Raw genomic sequence first — 21,226 nt, forward strand, 5'->3', positions numbered from 1 at the left:
TTCTGCGACAAATACCTTTATTCCAAACCCATATAGCGATTCTTGCACACATATCACACACTTGCACATCCACGTAGCTTCATTCTGTACAAGCTTATTGAGGAATCAAGCGAAGAAAATGAATGCTCTCACAAGAAAAAATCTCACTTAACACCGAATGCTGTTAAAGACAGAGCCAAGAATTAATGCTCTGTTTGTGCGCTTCGGCAACAGAGTAAAGGGTATGGAAAGGTAGAACTCGCTTAAGCGTGTTTACTTTCTCTTTTTCGTTTCGCATGCGTTACGACAGTTTGTTGCCGCTACTTAACTTAAAGAAGTCTACGTTTTCCAAGTTCAAACTCGTTGTGCTTCAGCATGAAAGGTAGACAAAATAAAATACTACTTCGTGCTAACAATACCACAATGTGGTGCTGGTGCATGCACAGTGATTAATCCTTCATGGTAATACTCAATAGTACATGGATTTGCCTAAGTTTCGTTCTTCTTTATTTTGAACAGCCTTAAGCTTTGTCATTCTGACCTAGTCTGCCATGGCAATTTCGACTATCGTACTGTTTTCAGAACGCTGTAGAAGACAGAACTGTTCAAAATAAGTATAATATCCCATGATGGATGTTGATGTCCAAATACCATCTAGATCTATGAGAGGCGTACTGAAAAGCTTAAAGACCTTTACATACATGAGAAATTACTGGTTTTAATGGGTTAGTCGTGAACGTAAAAAAAAAACTCAAATGCTTTACAGAAACGTCGTTCGGCTAACACGCGACTCAGTTAGAACCACAAGGAATTATGAAATCAAACCGCGAAGTGTTTTCTCAAGCAAGTCATTCCAAATCGTAGAAACATGCATGCACTATAGCCTGCCCGTCATTCACACGCTGTTTGAAGGAATACAGCGCTAGGCTTTCCTTTAGCAATCTTAGCATCAAAATATGACAGACAGGATAACTGGAGTCGCAGGACGCTTGTGGTCACAGCACTTCTACATCTCTACTCTAAATCTAGAAACTCCTTGCGAAACTACGTGCAAATACTTAGGTGCACATAGATCCATATAGTGGAGTGATGTCACATACTACCAGGCACGCGAGCGAATATCACGGTCTAGAGATCGATGTACCCTGTATCACGAACCACATGTGCTGACTACAGCGACAGCCGCCGGTGAGGCGACAATATGGAGACATTACTACAAAGTTCATTAACGAAACTAAACACTCATGCATAGCAAAGGAATGTGGTGACAGATGTAAAAAAAAAATGTAAATTATGCAAGCAAAGATGATAGATTAGCAAAAAAACAAAGAAACGTATGAGACAAATTACATTAACAATACTGTCTTACTATTATGCATTAGCAAAGCGTTGTTGCCTCTATCGCTCAAGGAAAATAGGCTGAGAAAAGAATGTAAGGAGACGTGTACAGTGATCAACTTCACGCGAACATCACAACTGAGACTTAAATGGGTACTTTCACATTTGGGTGAATCGGTAACAAGCAAGAAAACAAGGAACATAAGCATACACGTATAGCCTTGCAATTAAACAAAGTTGTCATGGTCACACGAAATGAATATAGTGCTCGAGCCTCGAGGTTAGCAGTTAAAGAGACGAAACTCGTGCACAGCACCTGTACTCTTTTGAAATGGCTGTTTGACTTGAGTTAAATGGAGATGCTCTTGATTCCGTTCGTAAATTTGCTTCCTCGTTATCAGTGCTTCCAGAGCGCAGCCCTTATGTCATGGGGAAACCGCGTATCCAGTGTGACGAATATAGAAGATAAGAACGGTCGCGTCCCGAACACATATCATCATCTAGGACGATCGCGGCAGCAATGGCGTCAATCTCGGTTCTTGTGTAAAACATAGTCATAGATTATGTCCCAATGACGAATCAAGAACACTTCCCTATAGTTAAACAATAAGTTCCGTGTTTACCTGTGATGTTCAGGAAAGGTAAAACCACGATGCGAAAATCTTCTCGGGGAAAATGTTTCCTATAGAAGTGCTTCCGGCAGGCACTATATCAGGATTTCGAAGACTGCCTTACCGAAAACATTTGTGACAACTCCAGCTATACAGTAGCCGACAGGCGTTCCTACGAACCCTGTCCTTCGTAAGAAATTATTTGCCTTAGCTGAATGAGCACAACAAAACCAGAAATTCGCAAAGTGCGTATAGTTACTCTCATTTAATGCAAATATTAGTTAACCAAATGAACATGATATGGTCCTTACGTTGCTTCTGCTTCCTGCCTATAAAACTATACAATAAAAGTTAATTGCAACGATCTTTTGGAACGCATAAAAAGCCTAGCTTCAGATGAAGTAAAGATATAGAGCTGCTTCTGTTCATATTGTTATGTTTTAAAAGTGCCGTTAGATGCGCCACGAAAGGCTCTTAAAGTTACACGTCCATGATACTTATACTGGTGCTGATACGTTCATCAAAACGTTATATATATATATATATATGAGATCGCAAAATAACAAATGCGGGTGATACAATCATTGCCTTAGCAAACGACAAAGAGTTTCTGCAACTTTTACATTGCAATTTGAAATGAACAATATTCCGCGCACCTGCAAGGTGCGGTGTGCTCAACGCATCTGCAACGCTTCCCTTCCACCTGCACTCACAGTTAACATCGGCACAAATTAGTGACATATATATTCTGCATCTTAACGAGACGCATCGACGTCCTAAAAGGGGAGAAATATCTACATGTGCCTTCTACAAGCCGTGCCGATCAGACGACGCGATTTTTTTTGCAAAATAACCATAAAGTAATAAGCACCATGCGCATCAAAACCGTTCTACACATCAGACAATGCTTCGAAAAGATGGCTGCCCGAAAACATACTGGAACCTGCGGGTGAAAGCTAATAACAAACTTACTGGAAAGTTCAAAGGCTACTTATTGGTACATTCTATGGTCGCATGATTACCCAGGTGATCATTACGCGCATGCGTTTCGCGTTTGTCGTGCAGCGACGCATACGATAGCGTGCTGTGCCTCCACGTTGTACGTGTAGGCGTCTCCAGTGCTGTGCGACGTGCTCGTGGAGCTGCCGTGCGGGCCTCAGCGGTTCACGAAGGTCGCGTGGACTGCTGCACGCACCAATCTCTCCCTCGCAGGCGCGTGCGCTACGACGAACGCTGTGCACTCTGCAGTGATCTTCAGGAGTGACTATCCTGGTTTCTTCACTCTAGTTTTGCAAACCTGCAAGCAGGCAAAAAAACAAAAGAAAGTGAGTGAGCGCCTCAGGCAAAGTTATGTTTAAGCTTATAACACACACAAACACACACACACACACACACACACACATATATATATATATACATATATATATATATATATATATATATATATATATATATATATATATATATATATATATATATAAGGAATGTAAGCACGTTGCATCCGGTTTGCTACCCTACACTGGAGGAGGGAGAAGCAAGAAGAAAAAAGTTTGCTGATCCAAAGCTTATGATGGAATCTATGTGAAACGAAATTTTCTTCAAGTGGTTAGTGGAATTCTTTAAGAGAGAGAGAGAAGAGAAGAAGGAAAGGCAGGGAGGTTAACCAGACTTAGTCCAGTTTGCTACCCTACACGTGGGGAGGGGAATGGAGAGAGAGAGAGAGCGAGAAAACATGAATCTATATCGCACTTTCACATGCACTAAGGTACAGGATGTCTATAGACGGGCACTCAAGTCTGTTGCCTTCAGGTAGTGAATAAGCCCTTGAACTGTTTTGTGGGCTAATGAACTGTGAGGCCAGGCTCCCAAGATCTTTGCTTCTGTAAATGGCCTGTTGTCCAGTGTATTCAAGGCACACTGGAAAGTCTGACATTGGCTATCAAAGCGAGAACAGTGGCACAGAAGATGACTGATGGTCTCTTCACACTTGCCCTTTGCGCACATTGGTGAGTCCGCCATTCCAATACGATAACTGCACGAGTTGGTGAATTGCTTGCGCATTTCAGTGCTGCGTCTTTGGCGTAAAGGAAAACTGGCGCTCGCACATGTGCTGTCGCGCACCCGTGCTATACGCAATGGGACAAATCTTACGCAGGACTGGGTTTATTTATTTCCGCTTATTTATCTTAACTGTACCGGTCTCTTCTTGACCAATGCCCCGTCGTAGGTATGTGCCATAGCATGGAAATCATAATCACCGTCAATACGCGTACACGCTTCTTGGCCAGCCCTCCGTTGTATGTGTCCCAGTATGGGAACCGTAATGATCAGCGCGCGGCGATCATCACAGAGAACCAGTCGGTGTTGGCGCGAGAGAAGTGTATAGGGCCTTCTACCTGAACCCACGGATATAAAGCCATGCTTATCTTTATTTGGTCAAGATGTTCTTTGCAGTGTCCGCAGAATGTCTATAACGCCAGCAGTGAAAATTTTTTTCCTTAGGGCTGCACAATTCCACATGGCCAATCAAAAGCATGGTTTCATGAAAACAGAAGTATACATATATACTTCGGAATGCGAATTGTAGACTTTGCTACGAGCCCGACACATTAAAACAATGTTTTATTCTTTGTCGTGATGCATTTTACTTCCCTTTTTTTACATTTTACAAACATCTATCAAAATAGAACTTCCTCTCACGTTGACGATCTCGGCTTCCTCCTGTTCAAAAAGACAATCAGTAATACACCGTATGATTTGTTTTTGTTATTATGTCCTTATTTACTGTGGAGAAGCCTAATGATCGATAGACGGGCCGAGCTACCTCGCTCGGCAAGGTATGTGTTTCGAGAGGAGGCTGCTCAAGTGCGTAGTGTGGTTAAAGCCGTCGCTACCGACCCTGAGTGGAATTCGCATCTGGACGTTTGCATTTGTTTGCCCAATTTTTGAACTTTCATTGAACTGTGTAGCATGTGTGCGTTGGTGTTTCGTGCGGGTGTCTAAATGTAATGTAAATAATGCTTGCATGACATTACTGCTATTTTCATGCAATAAAGAAAAAAAGAGCGGATGTGGCCTAATGGTCAGAGCATCAGGCTGCAGCGCTGGAAAGCGAGGTTAGAATCTCAATGCTGGGCGCGCTTGATTTTTTTTTGTTTATTTAAAGTGAATCATAACCTACTCGGCGAGATCCCGAAAGAAAGCTTCGCTTTAAAAGGAAAACAAAAAAAGAAGGGATAACAATTGTTGCGCACACACTCGTGATTGCGTCCACCGCGCATTCAAAAACGGCCGTTGAGCCCAGTCATCTTTGAGAGGTGCAGCAGGACTTTGTTGGCTTTCTTTGCATGTGAAGGTCGAGACCGCGGTACCAATATTTCAAAGTGAATTCTACGCGAACCTTCCCAGACTTTAATGTCTGTGACTGTTCCCGCTTTCTTGCCGAATAGATCATACTTTAAAAAAATTGAATTGAACTAAAGCTTCTGCATGAAATCTATCATAACAAAACTGGAATTGATAGGGAAATGTACTTAAAGCCGCCAAACTATATATCGACACGCACTGACCACCACCAGTGCAAAATTAGAGAATGCCGGGCTAGGACGGGCCTGTATGCCAATTCTTTTTATGTTAAAGCTATGGCTCAGTGGAATCGACTGTCATGTGGACAGGTGTGCATCGTGAATCAAGATGTATTCTTTTCATGTTTGTAACCACCCTGCTGTAAAGCTTTCGGGCTAAGCGGGGATATGTCGCAATAACGAATTAAGAATTACGTGCCAGATGGTGGAAATCAAACCTTCATCGTCGATAGCCCGGTGCTCTAACCATAAGGCCACAATCACACGCACACTAGTGCCAAAGCTAGGCAGCCCTTTGAACCGGTTAGGAGGCATGCCGTATAGTGGAGGGCTCCAGATTACTTTTGACCCCCGGGAGTACTTCAGCGTGCACCAAAAGTACGACGCACGAGCATTTATATTGCATTCCATCCCCATCGGAATGCGGCCGCCGTGGCCGGAAATGGAAACCGCAAGTCAAATTCCACAGCCACTGATCAACCGCAGCGGACTTTCTTCAACGCCCCTGAGCGTAACGAAAATAAGGTATGGTACGTGCAACTCACCTCCTGAAAGCGAGTGAAAAGGCAGGTGGTAAACTTGATCGCCTGAAGGGTGAGGCAAGACATGAAAAGAAAGAAAGCATGATTGTTATTATATTTATTATTATTTGGATCGCGAACATCACATGCGACCGCACGGAGAAGAAAGGAAAAGCTGGCAAATGCCGCCAGGAAGGTCGCAATGCCCACATGTTTGAGAGTGAAAAAAGAAAAAAGTTATCTGCACTGTGGGGATGGATACATAAGCAAAGCATATTGCGGGTATATCTGGCTAATCAGCGTTGTTTTCTGTTTCGTAAAGCGTTACCAGATGAACCAACTGGTTAGCGTAAGTTGTGACGCAAGCGATGTGTGTGACGACAGCGCCGAGTGGACGATAGCGACGACAATAGCAAGGCGGCGGCAGCGATGACATTATGTCGGATTTATTGTGCTCCACTGAAGAAACGTTTCAACATGTTTTGACCCGGGCTGATCCCGAAGGCAGTCCAATGTCACGCCGCCTGAAAGTGCTAGCTGGCGGAGGGATGGACGGAGAAGCCGGGCGCCCTCTCGTTTTTGCAATACAATAAATTACAATAGAATACGGTACGAAAGAATAGAATAGAATACAATACAACAAAATAACACATAAAATTTCCAGGATAAAGATGAAGGAAGCTGCGGGTAAAAGCTGCCCTAAAAGCAGCTTCATGGAATCGTACAGCCTCTCTCTACAAAGCAAGCAGCATGCGCGTGTCACTATAGTAAAAATAAATACACATCAACATCAGGTTCCCATGTATAAAAGGATGTAAGAATTGGTAACGCTTTGCAAGGATGCTGAATACAGAGGTAAACAACTGGTAATTAGTAAACACCCAGCAATGCTCTGCAGAACGTAGTAGCAATGGTGGATAGCCAGCCAGCCACAATACGCTTCGCATAGCATGAATCCCACAGTGCGTGTCGTCTGCATATGTTTTATTGAAGAGACGCGGAACGACATGCCGACCAGAACTTACCTACACCTACCTGCCGCAAAGTTATTGGTATTGGGCAAAGAATTATTTGTAATGAAAGGGACCGTAAAAAAAAACATAATAAGCATTAGGAGTGACGAAAAGCTGAGCTTGAGACAATCTTATCAGGAAAAAATAAAAAGATGAACTCCAGATATGCAAGCTACGGACAACAACCCGGGAACGATATCCACAGGTGTTATGCACAGTAGTTCAGCACAATATTTAGACCACAAGCGGTAGTATATATGCGCCGCTTTGAGTAACGATTGAAAGGGCCCAAATAGAATAGCAGTCAATTACAAAGATAAAGAGTAGCGCACAGCTGAGTGTACATGCGAATACAAAGCTGGCTGCATTCTACCACTCTTTTTCTACCCACAGGAGAAATATTCCAACCCATATCTATGTGTAGCGCTAATAACTAAAAAATAATGGTTTAAGAAAGACACGAATACTCGATTGATGCAAACTATTCTGCTCTCATTGCTTGCTAAATATTATGTAATGGGACGTGACAAAAAAATTGAACACTTAGGTAAAAAAAAGAACTAAGTTATTCAAATCAGCCAGTTGGTTCACCTTCATGCTTATAGCTCCGACTTCGCGACACACATAAAGGCAAGCGGACAAAAACCAGCGTTCGCACGCATTCGCTCGTTTGCTCCTTCCTTCCTTTGTTTGTTTGTTTGTTTGTTTGTTTGTTTGATTGATTGTTTTGCTTCTCCTTTCTGTGTGTCATCCCGTTGGCGCTGTAAACATGAAGGAATAAATTTGGGAGAATATTTAGAAACTAAATGAACACGTGGAACAAGGTCCAGAAGTACCGCTGAAGTTGCGACAAAGCGTACAGTAAAATATTATGCAAATCCCACGCAATGTGGGGATCAATGTGAGCGAAGCTTTCCGTGCTGTTCGTGTTCATTTATTTTCATCTCATTTGACATTTCCACGGCATGCGACAGTCGTGATGTGGTGTTAAATGTCATTTATCGTGCACTACCATAGCGTTTGTCTGCTTAGTACATAGAGCGCACAGCGAGAAGTATATGCTCAATGCGTTGTTATCGCCAGTGTTCGCAGCCCGCGAGGACGCTAGCGCTGCCATTCCCTCAAGCGGCGCATCGCATCGTGGCTGAGAGAAACAGAGAGATAGAGAAAGACAAAAATTATTATGAAAGCTTTAGGGGCAGTAGCTGCTGCCACGTCCCGCGCCCGAAGGACCCCCATATGCCCTCTTCACACGCCGCTCCGTGCAGGGTGGGGACATTTTTTGAAGCCCCGCTTTTCGTATAGCGCTGTCCGAAATTCAGTAAGTACAAGTAATTTCCCCTGTGTTTTCCTTGGTGTCTGCGTTTGTTGGCTTCTTATGATATGTTTAATCAAAATCCGGCCCCTCGTTTAACCTCCTTTCTTCTCGTTTAGCCAATAACGATGTGGGACCTATTATTAGCGAATGCGATCATCCCATTAAAAAACAGCACTTGCGAACGAAAGCTTTGAGAATTCGGCTCCCGGTGGTATTCGAAATCATGATGTTTACACTACGGGTGCATTCGAAGCTAACGTAGAATAGCGGCTGAAATATATTTCGCAACACCGACATAAATAATCAGAATCTCCGTTAAATATAAATTGATTGTTATTTTTTGTTTTTAATTTTTTTATTGGTTCTGTAGTTAAAATTCGTATTTTAAAGCTCCTTGGTGACACTTGAGTAAAAACGCAATTTTGTCAGCCCACTTGGTACATCTAGAGCTCGCCTACGCTATAGCGGGAACGAGCCCCCACCATGCCAGTAAAGATAAGTTAAGTACGGAACGTGCCATACGTGGCGCGAGAACTCGGAGAACTACTCAGAGAACTACGCGAACGATTGCTGCTCTATACCACGAAGCAAAACACGCCGCGTATAAACGCGGACGACATGGCGTCACAACACCAGCTTGAGCAAAACTACACCATGACAAGGTGAGGTTCCCTGATCTAGTATTATGCCCTGCTACTTCTTCAAGCGAATTTGTCAGCACGAAATGCGCCTGCGGACGAGGATGTGGTGGCATATCCGTCTCCTTGCGGCGCGCTACCCGAGCGTTGGGCTATGCAATGGCGGACGCCATAGCAGATGACTAGGTTGTCCCCACCCTGAACGGAGCGAAGGGCAAAGAGTACTGGGCTTCTTAAAGGGCATTGTGGTGACAACCACGGAGTTCGTTGGAAAGGTCCCACTGACATCTTTCCCGCGCCCCTGCCATGTAGTACGTCGCGCACGTTCTCAGCCGCCCCCCGACGCGACGTGCAAGACAGCAGCGGAAGCAGTGCCAAAGGCGAAGGAACAGGCAAGGAAACGTTAGCTTTGAATATAAGGTAGCCAACTTTAAGATTGGAACTCGTTCGTGCCTTAGATGCGAACATTGAATATCTGGATCGGGAAGCCGTAGCGTCGTTGAGCTGGCAACAACTGCTGAATGACGACGCGTTCACGACGCCGTCGTTCTCAACCAATGTGTGAAGGATCTTCAAAGAAAACAATGGAGTAAGAAGCTCAGTGTTACAGTATAAGAATAGTGCGTACCAGCATGGGCGGCGAGGCGCACTTGTCGACTGCAAGCTCGAACCGGGTACCCTTGAAGTCACCAACTGCCGAGAACAGCAGCGCGGTGTCGACAAAGCGATCCGGTCGAATCTGCACAGAGGGCGCGACAGGGGAGCTGCGTCACGCTATACCGCCTCGAAGCCGTCAACGACGATTCATAGGGAGCACATTCACTTGTAAAGCGCGAGATAAATATACACAAAAAGCACCCGGCCCAGGATGCCACGACTAGCGGCATCAAAAAGCCGTCGAACAAATTTCCATCAAGTTGTAGCAGTTATCAAAACTGCTGACTACCTTATTTTCCAAAGAGTCGTCGGAGAGTTAGGACTCTTTTGATGCACACGTGTTTACCGCTGACACAGAGCTAAGCTATGACATCCTTACGCATCTAACCGAGAGAGTATAAAGGGCAGGAAAGTTAAGCGGGAATGTGCATTACTTCCACTGTGAGCCACGGCCAATCCTCCCTCGTGGGTGCGGGCCATATATTAAAGGCAACAGTAGCAAGAAGTACCCCTGTTTGCCTACCCCGAGCTAAGAAAATTAGAAAATCTGCAGAATGAATGAGGTAGAAACGCCTGCTCTGCGCCCACGCATTATGTGGGAAGCGCCTAGTCTGGTATACAGCTACGTATAACTGGAAATTTTCTGCAACGTTATGCATAGCTGTGGGCTTAATGTCGTTGGACGCTCATACGTTCCCTTTAGGCCAGAGTAGTCCACGAGCTTTCAGTTCATGTCTCAGCAATATTTTAGGGCACTGTAATAATTTGGTATCTCCATTAACCGCACGTATTTCTCCGCCGACCGGTATAGCGTTATGTCAAGAAGTCGGCTAACTCTCGACCACTTTGAAATATGGCACGCGATACAAGCGCCATCTGTTTAAGGAGATAAAGCAATAGCTCAGGTGGTTTTCAGCAACACTCCCGTTCGCTTATAACGGGCCTTATTTTCTTTAAGCGCTGAACATTTTCGATTCTACCCGGGAGTCACTCTTGAGAGAATCTTTCTCGCCAGAAAAAGCCACGTACAGGCTAACTTTTCGCTTACAGGACGCAACGTTCTAGCGATATGTTCACGCGCTCCATATCATTATTTACTAATGTAAGCAACCACCGATTGCTCGCAGTGATGTTCGTCAAACTATGGTCTATGGTTCGTCAGATCCAAGGGTCATCGGGACAGCAAAGGAGCCAGGCACTTTTTACAACCATTTACAGACGCGCCATTGACAAACATCACACGCAGTATGTGAGGGAAGCCAGAGAAAGAAAGGAGTGAGAACGGTTGCCTCAACTTGATCGACAAGTGCATCTCAGGAGATAGGAACATCTGAGCCAGAAGAAACTAAGCTGATTTATAGTGTTTAAAATCGAAAAGGAGCACATGGGCATGAAGACTCCGAATTTGAGGGCTTCGGAGTAACGTTCGACCATCAAAGGAAGTGTAGTATAAAAAAAAACTAGGCTGAATGTTACAACAGGAACACTGTGGCAAAGAGAGAAGAAAAAGAGAGAGAAATTCATAAGGAAAGAAAGTCGATGCTAATGAGACATGAGTAATGCGGGCGCAACTTCCCACCTGAGCTATTATAAGGACCTATCGGAGCGAAACAAGTTGTCTTCGGTACAGATCATATGGAAAAGAAGGAACAGCATTGAAATTCTTGTGGCTTTCTGTCGTAAAGAGATAGAAAAAAAAGAAGAAGAAGGGCCGGGCGGCAAACCAGGTTGCACCCAGTTCGCTACCGTACACTGAGGGAGAGGGAAGCGGGCATAAATGGAGAAAGGAAGAAGAGGAGCAAAGGAAAAACAAATGACGCGCGCGCACACACAACCGCGTTAACTATAGCTTCGCAATCGAATGCACCAAGGACTCGGCCGTCATCCTCGCAGCGGGTCACAAGAGCACTGCTGGACTTTCTCAAAACGCCTGAGCTCTGGTTCCTACCATACTAATCAGAAATGCGTGGTAAGCTAAAGTGAGGACGCTCATTTCATGCATGCAACATCAGCTTCTCCGTTGCCAGCGTAGTATGTGATGGGCACGCGCAAATCATTCGGAATGTAACCACTGCTGTTTTCTATTAGTTTTATAGGAATTTTTATATTAGTTTTATAGGAATACAGCTTTTCTGCTTCTTGCTTCTCAGCGACCCCATCATGATCATATATTGAGAACCACTTGGTTAAAACCCCGTTATTGGCTTTGACTAGACAAGAAGAAAGGGAGAGATAAAAGCAATGGAAAACTGGGGACATTAACAAGAGAATATCTCCAGTTGGCTACCCTGTACAGGGGAAAGGAAAAAGGGATATGAAAGATGACAAAAAGATAAATGAATAATGAAGAATATTGAACTGTCTGCGCGTGCGCGACATACTCATAACACAGTGTCAATGAAACTTTTCTTTTTCTGTATATGAGTAATTTCAGAAAGGAGAGTTGTTCGAAGAAACTTACTGCATTCGCGAGCCTCAGGATGCATTGCAAACCCTGCACATGGTTTGAGGAAGGTAAGATACAAGTAGAAATAAGATTAAGTGGTCGTTAAACAGACTGAACGTTATATTTAATGGCATGCACCTTTTATATTATAACTGCAAATGACAACACTTACGGTCATGAATTTGTAGAAGCTTCCAATGGTTACGTTGTCTACGCACTCTTGGAACTTTGGAGAAACCTGTCAAGCAAAAGTAAAGCACAATGTCTAGCCTGTGCTCCTGCTAACTATTGTAGGTCAATTTGTATTAGCGAACCATCCAGAGAAAGAGAACGTTCGTGCATGAATTGAACGAGTGAGATACCAAGAGGTCATGAGTGCATTATTCTGTAAGTGTTTGTACAAAATGTTTGCCTGCATGCCTCTCTCCTACTCAAAACGCGTACTCTATTCATGATATTATAATTCGAATTTCCCATACTTACTCGTATATAGTTTAAGTACCTAGCTGGCCATGAAGTAGGCAAACCGATCGTACCGATTGTAGTTCGCTTTCTGTTTTTTTGCAGAGACAATGCGATCCCTGCCAAGGTGTACGCACACAAGGCAAAAGGAGCCTATGAGACCATTGACTTGACCTCGGTTCTTGAAGCGTTGGTGGCGCGAGCATCAGAGTGGCGAAATCATTCTCTTTTACACACGTCAGGTTCGCTTATACCGACAAGGGAAACAAGGCAAAAAGTAAGGCAATCGAAAGGCATTTTTCATACATTTCGTGCACTTTCATACAATTTTTCGAGTTATGTAATTCTAAAATTTGTCAAGTACTTTTCCAGGGGCGTGCGAGCATTCTTAACAGATGCGTTTAACTTCATGATAGTGTTGCGAGTCACCTCCTTGAACTAACGAAGAAGACGGCGATCACCGGCACTTGCGCGTTTTCAGCCATCTTGTCCATCTCTACGAATAGTCGGTTTAGAAAGCGTGCTTCGCTTTTCATCAATTTCACGCCCCCCCCCCTCACAACATAACCTCAGTTTGTTTGTATTAAGCGCTCAAGGAGTTCCCCCGAGTCATACTTTATCTTTTTTCCGCATTTTGCACGCTAATGGATGCTAAAGTACATTAGCAGCCGACACAATCTTGTCTTCATGATAATGACATATCACACGCTCAGGTCATGCGTGTTGAGTTTTCGTTGTGAATACACAACGTAGCGCAGGGGACTAGCGTTCGCACCACAAAGAAAGCTTGATGCACGCGTGACGATTAGTCACCCCCAGATAATGCAGTTCGCATACCTCTGGTGACACCATGTCTGTGCAATTGTTTTTGGAGTTTTAGATACTTCAATAGCACGTCTTGATTGTTGGAGTATTTTAACACTGGGGTTACGAGAAACTCCATACTGGAGAGCTAAGGATTAATTTAGGCTACATAGGGTTCTGTAATACATGTGCCAAATGCTTGATATAGTAGCGCACTTTGTCTTCTTCGCGCTGCGCCCCCACAGGAAGGCCTGTATAGAATAAAATCCATGGCTACAGATGTGCTCGACATATGTTTTGTCTTCTACACAACGTAGAATATATCTTACTTTCCTGGCTACACCCACGATTGCTCGACCATTTTTTTTCTCGAAAACGAATTTTCGCTCCTAATAGCTACACAAACTGAAAGCGGCAGCGCCAACATCCGGGTATGGTATGGTATGGTATGGTATGGTATGGGATGGTATGAATAACTTTATTGGGTCCTGAAGGTCAACCCTAGGTTGACGCGGGCCACTCGCACGTTGGGACTGTCAGGCCGAGCCCTTCAGCCACATCGCAGGCCTTCTGGACTGACCATAATTGGTCAGAGAGTGATTCACTGTTCAAAAATTCAAGAAACAAATAAGGATTGGAAAGAATACGCGCTACGCCTCTCCGCATTAGCACCTATAGTCACAGGGAACATTTCCTTGCTCTGTATGGCGTGGCCACTGTATACAACACTTTCACGTAAAAGCGTAAAAAGCACAGTCTCGTTATCAACGCGTTATAGCAAATGCAATGATTCTAGTCTGAGAAAAAAAAAAGACCTGCATAAGGTGCTGTGCATGAAGGTTACAGCGAGGGGCATGAGAACGTTGACTTTTCTGAGTCAGTTAAGAGGAACAAAAGAACGATACAGGAGCAGTCGGAAAAAAGTTTCGGCAAAAGTTTGCAAAGATATAAAGCGTTTATAACTCATCATCGCCAACGAAAACTATAAGAACTTTAAATTGTTTCATGCAAGAAGCCGACCTTGGGCTTTTACCCATCAAAAATGGTGTTATGGCCATGGTCATCCTACGAATAGCGCTATGGACTATGACGTGACTAACGCGACTATCCATACTGGAAACACAGCCTACGGCGGAAGGATCGTGTAGGTCTCTCACCGTTGCCGGGATCTCCTGTCTGATGCAATCCAGGATAGTGACTCCCTTAGCACCCTCCACTGTTGACTGTCCAATCAGCATCATTCCTAGAAAAGGAAGGAAAGGGAAAACCAAACTCACGTCCTTGCTACAATGGTTCCGTCGAACCAGTTTTTCTTTTATACAGCAGTGTAACTCTTTTCTTTTTAACGGCGTATCTAAATCCCAATTTCTTGTAGTCTGCAAGTTCAATTACTTTCCCAATAACATCAGCAAGAATAAGTTGTTGCTCCTTAACTTACAAGATACAGCGCACTTCGAAGCAATGGTAGCCGTACGAAAGCGAAAGTTGTCATTCGCATGATAGCAGCAATATGCATGCAACAAAGAGATTAATACGGGTCCCAGAAAAAAAAAGGTTATCGTAGTTGAAGAAAATTTTATCTCGGCCAGGGCCTCGAAGCCAGGACCATCGCCTGGTCAGTGTAGTAGTTTCGAGCTATATCTAGTTCTGAAGCATTCTGCTACAGTTAGCCTTCTCCTTTATGGTCCCGCCTCCTCCACGGTCTGGTCTCCCACTGAATTTATTTGGCTAACACAGCCATGAGCATGTGACACTGTCACATGTGACACTATCACATGCGACACTGTCACGCACAGCAATGTCACATGCTGAAATGTTAGAGGCAGAACTGTTACGTGCTGTTTGCAACATCAACAGTTCACAACACAGTGGCTGTGAAAGCAATCTTCGGAGTTTGTACTTTTTACTTCCCCTTTTATCTCTTCTTCGACGGTACCTGTGAAATTGTATAATCCGTATTATTGAGAGTTCGAAATAAGGAATACGTTCGAAACCTGTATCTAAATAAGCGCAGCGTTTATTTACTGAAAATTCGTCTTTACGATGGCCTCTACGCTTTGTCAGTGATTACGAACATCGCTTTGTACAATTTCGCACTCGTTGAACCCAGGTTCAACACATAATTCCCTGAATGTCGTGCACTCAGGTAATTGAGGCTTCTTCGTTCTAAGACTACACGCACGTTCTTCCTCGCAGCAGGAAACCATCTTACCAATGACACACAAAGCTCCTATGGCCCAGGAGTACTTTCTTGACATCGCAGCGACGACACCCTCCATGACGCCGACTCCCGGCTTGCGACGTGAAGCCGGCTTACCGGCCTCCCGGCGGCTAGTTGGGATCTTCGATGGCCGAAACGTCCGCGCAACCTCCAAGTCGTCTTTCGCTCCGGGACGTATGTTGGACGTGAACCATCACAACCACCGCCAACCGGTTGCAGAGGTCCAGGGCACGGCTTTGCTGTCTTCGACCAGCGTTTACTGCAGCCTGTGGGGAAATCCCGCACGAAACGTGGCAAACGTAACAATCGAGCAATGAAAAGTTGTTCTTTCAGCGGAAAGCGTCAAGCTTTCGTCGAATAGGGAGTTGATCGATTCGGATATCGTCGTTCGTCGAATCGTCCAAGAAGACAACGCTTCCGCTAGGTCGCCGACGAGTTACACCGTGGGCAGGTTGTCGATGACGAAACGCCGTGTCGAAATGTGGGGCTCTTTTCTTAGGCTGAGGCTTTCAGTGAAAGAATCCGAGATTTGACACAAGCAGCATAACCGCAGTTCGTAATTCAGACGGATCGTGATCTTGGCAATAGCCGATTTCGAGCGCAACACAAAGTCCCTAGTCGTTCACGCCAAAGTTCGACGTGCCCGTCGTGTGTGAAGAGGAGCGACAGCGTCGGGATGTGAGCGACCTCACGGTCCGGGGTACCCGACCGATTTGACGCGGACGACTTTCGTCCCGGGAAAGAACGGCACAGCGTCGGGCAGTGCCGGGAGAGAAGCAACCGACGAGAAGGAAAGAAACAGGGAACGCATAAATAAACGCGGGTGGGGAGAGAATCAGTACAGATAGCTGTTTACTTCTTCCACTCTTCTCGCTGCCATTTATTTCGTTTGCTTGATTTTTTTCCTTTCTTTTACGACTATACCATCGTTGGCTTTTGTGCTTTTGCAATCTTGGACGCGCTGCTAGCAGCGCGTGACCAAGTCCCTCGCCACCTCACCAATATTTTCACTTTTTTTTCTTATCGTTTTCATGATCATTGCTCCCGCTGGAGGTCTCATCACGGCTGGGTGCCGGCAGTCTAATTTAGCTCTCTCCCTCTCTGTCCATCTCTGTCCCACGTATTCGAGCTCTTTTTTATTTCACCCGGACGTCGTAGGCAAAGGGCTGAGACCAAATAGGAGAGCATGCGTGCTTTCTCGCTCGAACCTTTCGCGTTTCGTTAGAACTGAGTGTACGCGTGTGTGTGGGGGGGGGGGGAGAGGGGGGGACGCTCTCTCGTTTGGTGGCGCGCCTGGCAAATGAGTAGATCCGAACAAAAGCGTCAAAATGAAGGGCAACCGCTGCCTTTTGTCTGTCTTCTGTTTCCTTTGTTTCGTGGCGCACTATGCGCGAGCATCGCGGTGGCCTTCCAACAATCCATCCATTCTCTACACCTCCGCCCGCATGCTGTTGTTCCGCAGCGCTCGAAAGTGGGACGTGAGAAGAAGCGAGGGGATTTTCCGGAGAAAGGAGCGGTGACGGGGCCGCGGCGTGGTGCCGTTTATACTGCATACGAGACCGCCATGGGGGACAGCAACGAGGCGTGGCATCGCTTACGTAAAGGGGTGACATTACAAGTTCGAGGGCAGAGTGTTGTGTGCTTGTTCACTTTGTGTACATCATCAGCGGAGCTTCCACGCAGGACTCGTTTGTCGGGCGTGTAAAATAACAGGCCCCCAGATCACAAACGCATCTTACGCTAGATTTGTTCGCAAGAGAATCTTGTCAGTACTCATTAGCCAAAGCGGCAGAGCAACGGCAAAAAAGCACTAGCGAACGAAATGTTTTGTGAATACGGGCCCTGATGTACGAGTACAGAGGATTGTCACAGCAAAGTGTGCACCGTGCAGCGCAGTTTTGGTCATTCTGCGCGATTATCGCGGAAACTCGCGGATAATTCGTCCACTTATTTTAATATGGATGACTTCTCATTTTTCCGAGCTTTCCACGAGCGTTTTACAGAGAGAAAGGAGGGAAGAAGGAAGGCAGGAAATTCCATCAGACTTTGTCTAGTTTGCTACCCTACATGTGGGGAGGAAGAGGGGGAGTGAAAGGAAAAGAGAGGGAGAAGGCGCGAGTTTTGATCGCACTTTCACGTGCACCAAGCCAGGTGCAGCAAACCTAAAGTTGGGCCCTCAAGCCTGCCGCTTTCAGGTACTGTAGAAGAGCTCGAATAACTTTCTGGCCTGACGAGCTGTGAGGTCAGACTCCCCAGACCTTTGCCTTTGTAAATCGTCTATCGTCCAATTGCAGAAGCGAGAAGATTAGCATAGAACAGGGTCGATGGTCTCTTCCCACTTGCACTTGGCGCCCATGGGTGAGTCAATGAGCGTTTAATCCTGTGTTGTTCCTTTGTGCTGTCACTAGCATGGTTCGTAAAAAACGCAAGTTGTGGTCACCGTTCACTTGTTTCTCGTCTAGTACACATAGATGCTCATATAATCGGACTTCCGGTTCAAAACGGCATCACGCGTAATTGAGGATAAACATGTGGCTCAACGGTTTATTTGTTGTAATAAGGAAATGCTGGGGTATTCAATTCGCTGCTCGAAAACAGTTTTTTTTTTATCGAACACTTGTGTTGGATTCTATTTGTACAATTCGCGTGTTCGAGCACCCCTGCTATTATTGTAACTAGTTCAAAGTAATAAGCGAGCTCCAGCAATACGATTCCGTATGCGTATACACGTCCAACGGTGCATTCACGTAACTGCAGTCGGGAGAGTGAGGAGACGGAGCCCCCATTTCGTAACTCTTACTCACCTGCACAGTAGGGGGAAAATCCTTGTATATATATAAAGGCGTAGGCTCCGGCATCGTGGCGGCGATGCCCGATAAGGTCTACCCGGTGGCTTGGCATCAACGTGCTGCCCTCCGGTCGTGCGAGTTCACAGGGAGGGGTCAAGCGTGCGACGGCGTGACGAGCGTCACAAGAGGGAACTACAGGCCTTGTTGCCTCACGCTCGGACGTTCTTCCCTTTCGAGGTCGTGCTGCGTGGAATTGTACACGGCGAACAAAACAGCGCCACTGCGATCGCTAGGGGCGTGGACTCTGAGACGAGCGCAGGGAGAAACGTTAAAGGGACGCCAAAATGAATGTTAAGTTGAGCTGTATTAGTAAATTACGCCTCTAAAACAGCAAAACATAGAGAGAGAGGGGGGAGGGAGAGAGGGGGGAGGGGGAGGAAGGGAGGGAGGAAAAAAACGCAGGGAGGTTAACTAGACTTGTCCAGTTTTCTACCCTAGACGTCTTGAACGGTATGGGAAACCACCGCACTTACAACGTGGGCGGTGGTTTGATAAGACAGAAAAGACGCAACAATCAAAGGCGTATGGCTGCACTGCGCTCATGTTGCGCCGCACCATCTCGTGCTGATGCCACCGATTTCTTTAGAGCGTATGCTCGTGTCCGTTTGTTTATTGGGGGGAAAAAAGAAAGTTTGTGAAGATCTAAAGCACTGTGCGAATCGATGTTAAGTGAAGCATGTTGCAGGTAGGTGGCTATGCATGGTCGTTGGGGATTTCGCAATGCGTTACCAGACGGACGAACTTGTTAGTGTAAGGCGAGCAAGAGGGAGGGAGAGGGATACAGCAGCAGGGCGATGATGATGGTGACGACGATAATAGGAACTTTAGAACAAGGGTGCCATTCGCATTCTCGAAGTGATCACTTTCGGCGATAGTTTCACTTTCGCGAGATAGTACCGCGAGATTGATCCGCCCACGAGAGCCAACGAGAGCTGGTTTCTCACGTTTGCCCGACGCTTGTGCGCATGCGTCCAGTGCCGAATCGCGCGATATCTCGCGAAAGCGAAACTTTAGCTGGGAGTGATCGTTCGCGAATGTATTCTTTTGGGCCGTTTGATGAAGCATCCTTGACAAGGGTGAAGCGGAAAACCCAGAATCCGACGGAATACGAGACGGATGGGAGCGTATAGGGCTACTCGCGTCCGTCTGGTATTCCTTTTGGTCCGGAGTGTTATGCATCATCGTTGTAAAATACGACGGTGTGACGGCGACGGCACGACGACTGATTTGTCTAACTCTCGCGAAGAAATGTTGTGGTGTTCGCCGCACAGATCACAACATTAATCTCGTGTAATGTTTATTTTTATGCGCTACGCCGTTCACAAGCCATGCCGAAACGTAAGCACACGATCAGACGGATGCGCAGTCTGAGATGTCAACACGGCGAAGTCACGAGGTCTAAGGCTACATATGTTGTTCGTCGTGAGAAGAAGGGTAAGTGTACCGTTACACATTACTAGCGTTAGTGTTACACAGGGTCCCTCTAAAGTGTCTCGTGCATCGCTGTGCGATGAAAGCACTCTAGACCGCATTTCGACGGGGGCGAAATGCAAAAAAAAAAAAAGAACGCAAGTGCGCGTTGGTCTAGGTGCACGTGAAAGAACTCCAGATGGTCGAAATTAATCCGGAGTCCCCTGTCAGGGTGTGATGATCGTGGTTTTCGGCTCGGTGTTTCGGCACGTAAAACCCGTAGAATTTTTTGCAGGAACTGTAACAATGATTTGGTTGGCGGCCTCGCTCTTACAGCTTCATGGTCATAGGCCGATAACAGCTCCCTCCGGCAGCAGTTGCCTGCCGACGCTATAGTTAGGAAACCATCGATCGTCCAACAAAATGTCTACTACGAATGGGATAATTTCGTTTCAAATCAAGGTATTCAATTCCGGAATTTGATATTGCATTTCTTCTAGTGCTCACCTAGATACTGCTGCCATCGTCTGATATCCGTAACAGCTGTTCCTGCATAAAACGATCAGGTATTTGCATTCGTTCATCATTTGCTCCTGCTCTAAGTGATATATTCATGCTTCTTTTTTTTTATAAACGCCTGCCAAGCTGCCCCGGTGACGTTCTTTGTGCTCTTAATGATTCTTCCTCGTCCTTACACTACAAGATGACGCTCTCGATGATCAGGTGATTGGCGTTACTTGTCTTTTATTGGGTAGATTTAAATTTTACTTACTGCAACATCTAATACTTCTTTCAGGATTAACGACACAATTGCTAATGGCCCTTGCACTTTTAAAAGCTTGTAAAACTCGTATTTTCAGTCCAGTTTCACTTTCGATAGCAATGATTTTGGCGAATTTGTCTTTGATAATCATATAATTGTATTCCTATCGTACTTGGAAACCATTTCTTTAATGTAAGATCACCCCCCCCTCCTTGCGCAATGCCCTTTAATGAGGGTCTTCCATGGGTATTCAGAATAAATAAAATAAATAATCCCTTTGATGACATTGCAATCGCTTCTCATGGTGTGTTACAGAATATCTAACCTGGAAACACAAGATACTGCAGGTTCTTATCATATCTTCAACTTTTCTTGAACGGCGTACTCTCTGTGGACATAGCGGTACCTTACAAGTAGCCAGGGTCGTAAACAGGGGAAACAGGTGTTCTCATTCCCATTAGCCCCCTCCCGCACCCCCCACTATATCACATTACCTACATGTTGCACCGCTAAGCCTACTTTCAGAAAAGGTGGCAAGCTAGCAACTACTTTTATAGGCCAAAGTTGTATATAATTTAAGCTTATGACCCAAACGAAACATTTACTATACAG

At 45.4% G+C, this 21,226-nt stretch overlaps 1 protein-coding gene across 1 annotated transcript; it reads right to left on the reverse strand.

Annotated features, from left to right (window-relative positions):
* Positions 1-16,379, reverse strand: LOC142585042 (uncharacterized). The gene is made up of 7 exons (XM_075695488.1): positions 15,584-16,379; positions 14,529-14,614; positions 12,278-12,343; positions 12,121-12,153; positions 9,631-9,741; positions 6,058-6,099; positions 1-3,225 (listed from the first exon to the last, which is right to left on the reverse strand). The coding sequence occupies exons 1-7, from the start codon at positions 15,648-15,650 to the stop codon at positions 3,193-3,195; spliced, it is 438 nt and encodes a 145-aa protein (XP_075551603.1). The 5' UTR covers positions 15,651-16,379; the 3' UTR covers positions 1-3,192.
* Positions 16,380-21,226: the final 4,847 nt, after the last annotated feature.

The sequence above is a fragment of the Dermacentor variabilis genome, chromosome 6 (assembly GCF_050947875.1).
Source record: "Dermacentor variabilis isolate Ectoservices chromosome 6, ASM5094787v1, whole genome shotgun sequence".
Lineage (NCBI taxonomy): Eukaryota > Metazoa > Arthropoda > Arachnida > Ixodida > Ixodidae > Dermacentor > Dermacentor variabilis.